This window comes from Falco naumanni, chromosome 10 (assembly GCF_017639655.2).
Source record: "Falco naumanni isolate bFalNau1 chromosome 10, bFalNau1.pat, whole genome shotgun sequence".
NCBI classification, from domain to species: Eukaryota; Metazoa; Chordata; class Aves; order Falconiformes; family Falconidae; genus Falco; species Falco naumanni.
In genome coordinates, this window is record NC_054063.1 from 36,783,889 (window position 1) to 36,789,796 (window position 5,908).

The window sequence follows — 5,908 nt, forward strand, 5'->3', positions numbered from 1 at the left end:
CTAGATGTGATCAGGAAATGGAAACTGAGTGTTACTCTTCAAGAAAACTGTGTAGATCAAAGTAATTCCTTGAAAGAAAAGCTGGTATCAAGTCGCATTTGAACATGCGCTTGATGTGCTCCTTGTGCCAGATCCAATTCATCTGAGCAGATGTGTAAAATTTTTGACCGGTTGGTCAGCGGTGTTGCTTTCACATCCAGTCACGCTTGAAGAAAGGACAATGTATTGGGAGAAACGGTGCTTGGTTCACCAGCTGGTCTCAACCACAAACCCAAGGGCATTTCAAGAACTCCCAAGTCTCTTACTAAAACAAAGAAGTTACTCCAGCAAAAGAGGCAAGTAGGATGAATTGTGATTTCCCCAGCATGAGGCAGAAAAAGAATCCCATTACACCGCAATAAACACAAAGAGTTTGAGTCACCAATTTAATTTTATACAAGTCAAACTACACATTGTATAAAGAGTACAAGGCAGTTCTAATGTTTGCTATTGCATGTTACAAAAAAAATCAATTTAGCTATAAAGGGGAATTTTTGGGATGAGTCCTATTCCACAATTTAAGTGAATTGGCAACTGTGGTTTAGCAAAGCCTTTGTTAAGACTAGAACTCTAGCTCAAAGAGATTACATTTCCAATAAAGTTCAGACTTACACACAACAGTATTATAGTTCTCCTAGTCTGAAGCAAAATGTTAACATAAATGAGTCAAAAGGGAGGGAAGACAGTTTTATTCACTTAGTTTTCATAACCAATAGGTATTCAGAGGCTGACAAACCATACAACATACTAGTGACTTGGACCACATCCAAGAGACACGTTAAGTGTCTGACAACAGTGACACTTGATATTCGAGAGGAAAAAAAAAAAAAAAAGAAATAAAAAAAGAGCTTTCGTTCTTTCAAGTTTGAAACTTAGGATTTTTCAGCAATACTGTATGATACAGGTTCCGGAGTACCTTTATTACCTTTAATACAGTCACAGTACGGGGGAATGTTCTTTTGGCAAGTTAAGATACAATACAAATGCTCCAAATTGAGTTTATTGCTGGTCTAACATCTTTGTAGTATTGTTACCAGTTTATACAGTTTGCAGCCTGCTTCCACAAATTAAGATAAACCAGAGAATTATCTGACCTGCCCAGCAAGGCAATCCTGCCTTTGGTAGCAAGCTGTAACCTATTAAGCTAATGATACCCATAGTTCGAAAACCATGAAAAAAATAGGAAAAAGTGATACTTTCAAAAAAGCCCAGATTTAAGCCTGTTTATATTCAGTTTATTTTTAATATAAAAACCACTTTGCACTTAAGAGTAGTTAAGTTACTCCTGCAGAAATGCTATAAAATCAAACTTTTAGCTGAATTTCTACAAAAGGGGGACTTTTCCTGCTTTGTACCACCATCCGATCTTGTATTTTCAAATTTGGGATACAAATGAAACCTTTATGCCTCATTACTTAGTTCTTAGGCCATTCACTCCTGCAAGAGAAAAACCAACTTCTGAAGTACTAACATAACACTAATGGCCTGACAAGTAGGAAAATGTTCCGTAATAGTGTGCAATGTAAGAGGAGAGTTCTAGTCTTAATCTCTTGAACTAGATCTTGATCGTGAACGAGATTTTGAACGAGATCTGGAGCGGGACCTCGAAGCAGCTCTTTTGGGTGGCGACTCTGAACGAGCCTTGGCAGATTGCTGCTGCTGCGGAGAATTGGAACGAGACCTACTCCTTGACCTGGACTTAGACTTAGCATCTCCTTTACCATTTTCTTTGGGAGATCGAGACCTGGACCTGGATCTGGACCGAGACTTCTCAGACTTCTCCTTGGATCTGCTGTGAGAGCGTGAACCCCTGTCAGACTTGGGTTTCGATTTGCTCTTTGATCTAGACTTCCTGCTTTTAGATCTGGAACGTGAACGGTCTTTGCTTCGTGACCTGGATTTAGATCTTTCAAAAAGAGACAAGAGTTTATTCTGCATGAACTGAAGTGTACTTACAGCAGCTGTATAATACCTATCAATCAGCAAGTAGAAATTCCTGTACCAACAGAAAGCAACGTATCACTTACCGTGAACGGCTTTTGGAGACACTACGGGATCTGCTGCGGCTGCTCCTACTTCTACGACTTCTGCTTCTAGATCGTCTTCTAGATCGCGACCTACAAACATTTAAAATGCAATTTGCCCCTTATTCTTCGTCTGGCACGCCCTGCTATCCTACCTAACAGAGGAAAGCTGCTAAAGAACTTCTCAAGAACAGGTATGGCCACACCAAGACGTACTATTCATCCACCCAGTCGATATACTGTCAACAAATGACATCTGATGTTTCACAGACAAAAAACTCTCCAAACTGGCTTTGCTGTATTACCTAAAGTAATACCTTCTACATTCTAAGACATCTTCCTATTCCCAAAATACCAGCCAAAGGTTAACTAGTGCAGACAGAGCTAACCTAGACCCATTCTTAGTGTATGTAGTCTTGATGCAGAGACTGGCTCGTCCCAGAACATTACCTTGACCTGCTGCCAGAGTAAGATCGCCTGTGGCTTGACCGTGGCTTGTCTTCAACCAGTCTGATCTTCCTTCCATTTATCTCTGTGCCATCCAGTTTGTCCAGGGCACGCTTCATGTCCGAGTAAGATCGGAACTCAATCACTCCTTCATTTGTACGCTCTTTGTGAGCATCTGCATAGGTTACCTCACCAGCTTGCCTCATGAAATCCTTCAGGAAGTAGATGAAGAATTACTTAACCATTCCACATGCTTATACTCTATGTTAACTTAAGACAAGTCTGAGCAAATGCAAGACGCATTAATTGCATGTAGACATTCATGCACAAATACTTCTCAATTACTTCTACCTAAATCAAAATGAACATTGATATTAAAGGAAGTTATTGCTTCCTGCTAGTCACAACAGGCTCCATGATAGAACGTTAATACGTACTTTCAAATCCTGCCAACTACAGCGACTGGAAAGGTTTTCAACAATCAGTCTGTACTCTGTACGAACAGGCGGTCCGTATTTATCTCTTCCAGATTGTCTCCGACTGCTATATCCGCCACCACCCCCACCTTTATTGTACAAAGAAATAAAGTTAGGTCGTCTCCTAGCATGAGGAAAAATAAAATGTTCTGAAAAAGTTAGTTAAACAGTTATATTTACTGGAGTAGGACTTTATTTCTCTAAGCCTCCAATAAACTTTGCAATTTTGCCATAATCTATATTAATGGCAAATCAAACAGACTAAAATCCTACAAGTCTGCGCTCCTAAGATCTGTTAGAGAGTGACTGCTCCTTATTAGATTCACCTTGCTAAGTTTTATTTTACAGAACATTGTAAAATATAAAACTTAACTGATTACATGCATTTCTACATTTTACAAAAACGTTTACTAGTTACACTAAGTACTTACATCACAGTATGAGGTTTTTGGTGGTGGTTTGGCCACAAAACACGCAAGGTAACAGTCACCTAGTTCAGTTTAACCAGTTTTGTCTAACCCTTGGAATCCTCACCATCACCCTGCGTCTAATGGCAAAAGGCTGCTGTCGTCATGGCTTCCGGTAAGGTCAGCCAAAGGGTCATAGGGCAAGGGTCACACAATGTATGGAAAAGCCATGGCCAATCAGGAAAGGCAGTCATCTTAGCCTCAGTGGACACAGCCTCAGCCCCACTGGTCACTTTTAAATTGAAACATCAAGGACTTGTTAAAAAGTTTGAATTGAACATGCAACAATTTTAAACAACATACATTTGATTCTTTTTAAAAAGACAAGATACCCACCCCCCCAACACCAAGCTTCTACAGACTACCAAAAGATGGACCTTAGTACTTTTACTTACAGTACTAGGCCAGCTAGGTTCTTATACGGCTCAGCTCAAGGAGCTATACAAGTTAGCTGAACATATTTACAGTATCCCCCACTTAGCACAACAGATTCCTGCTCGAAAACCTCCCCCCCTCCCCTTCCATATATATATTTATTCAACTGAAACATTCACATGAAAGTTCACAGCTGATTGCTTCCACCCCAATTATGCAACGGTATTCATTAACGTCAGTGATGCAACATCACCGTATCAGCTAAACGCTCCCGAGAATGCCGGAGCCCTGCACTGGGCAGAGGCCGCTCCCAACGCACCACAGACCCTCGCCACCGGCCACAGCGCTGCGGCCACCGCTGCCTCGCGCCACTCGCCCGCTCGCCGCCGGGGGTACCTGCGTGCAGCGCGGGGCCGGGCGCGCAGCCAGCGGGCTCCGGCGCTGCACCAGGCACCCCCCCCGCGCCCCCCCGCCCGAAGCGGCCTCCGAACCACGCAGGAAGACGGGCCCGTACTCACTGCGGCTGCTGTAGCTGTACCCGTCCCTGTCGCGGCGGGGGCCGCGGGCGTGCTCCACGATCACGCGCTCCCCGCACAGATCCTTGCCGTTCAGCTCGTAAACGGCATCGTCGGCGTCGCGGGAGTCCTCGAACTCCACGAAGCCGTAACTAGGAGATGGGAGAACGGCCCGGTGAGCCGCCCGCCCGCGGCAGGACAATGGGGCCGCCCCCGCCGCAGCGCCCCCGCTCCCCCCGCGCCGCCGCCATCTTGCGCCGGGCGCCACGCGGCAGCGCGGGCGGGAGCGGCCGCGACATGGGGGCGGCGGGGAGGGCCCGGCCGGGCCGGAGGGGACGGCGGGGTGCGTGCGTGTGTGTGTGTGTGTGGGCCGCGCGGGGCCGGCCCTGGGGCCGCGGGGCGCAGCTCACCCGTTTTTGAGGTCAACCTCGAGCAGGCGGCCATAGCCGCTGAAGAAGCGCTGGATGTCCTTCTCCCGGACGTGGTAGCTCAGGCGGCCGATGTAGACGCGCGGCATGTCCGCGGCGGGGGGAAGGGGAGGGAGAGGAGGAGGAGGAGGAGGAGAGGGAGAAGAAGAGAGAGAGAGAGAGAGAGAGAGAAAGAGAAAGGAGGGGAGGGAGGGGGAGAGAGAGGGCGCGAGAGGCGGCGAGAGGGGCGCGGGGACCGGCGCTGCAGGCCCGTACGCACCACAGCCGCGGCCTGCTCCGCAGCACAATGGCGCCCGCCGCCCGCCGCCGCTTTTATAGGAGGGGCGGGGCCGGGGCGGACGTTACGGCGCAGGCCCGGATGGAAGCGGGACGCAGCGGGGACGTCATCACGCCGCCGCGCGCCGGCAGCGAGGGGGCAGCGGTGCGCGTGCGCCTGGCGCCGGGTGGGGCTGGGGCTGGGGCTGCGGCCGCGCCGTTGTGGGCCTGCGCGGTGGCGGCTGCACTGCGGGGGGGGCGGGGGGCAGGGGGCGGGGGGCAGGGGGCTGGGGGCTGCACCTCCCAGCGCAGCGGAGGAGGTCGCAGGCCAGTGCCTCCCGCTGCTGCGGCCCGGCAGTCGTCTCCGAGCGGGCCCGCTTCAGCCGGGGCTGGTGCCGGGGAGGGTGGCCCGCCCGAAGGTCCGGGGCCCTCGGGGGACCCCTCAGGCGGCCCCTCAGGCGGGAGCAGCCCGGGGGCCTCTTGTTGGTGCAGTTGCTGTGTAGACACGGCTACGTGGGACCCTAATCGTGGTCCCCAGTAGTCGCCCGAGGTTACAACTTCTGTGTCCGGGCTCGCCTTCAGCATTAGTTAATTTCTTTCTCAGTACTGAAACCGCTGTCTCAGTCCGCTGGGCTGTGCGTTGTAACGCTATCTCATGGCGTATACTAGGATTTGTGTATTTGATACAAACTGTAAGTGTAGATTATGTTACAATAACATGTAACATTTTTACAGATACACTATTTTACATATACACTATTTTATATCTTTATAATGTACACTGTACAATTTTTTTAAGGTGGAAAGGCTGCATTTACTACTGGATTTCTGCCAGCTGCATGAGAAGCAGCTCGTGTTTGCCTAATGGCTCAGTACTGTGGG

The 5,908-nt window shown here is 48.9% G+C and overlaps 1 protein-coding gene across 1 annotated transcript; it reads right to left on the reverse strand.

Annotated features, from left to right (window-relative positions):
- Positions 1–411: 411 nt before the first annotated feature.
- On the reverse strand, positions 412–5,072 carry SRSF6 (serine and arginine rich splicing factor 6). The gene is made up of 6 exons (XM_040608690.1): positions 4,754–5,072; positions 4,347–4,495; positions 2,948–3,075; positions 2,514–2,722; positions 2,067–2,156; positions 412–1,945 (listed from the first exon to the last, which is right to left on the reverse strand). The coding sequence occupies exons 1-6, from the start codon at positions 4,858–4,860 to the stop codon at positions 1,582–1,584; spliced, it is 1,047 nt and encodes a 348-aa protein (XP_040464624.1). The 5' UTR covers positions 4,861–5,072; the 3' UTR covers positions 412–1,581.
- Between the last annotated feature and the right edge of the window lie 836 nt (positions 5,073–5,908).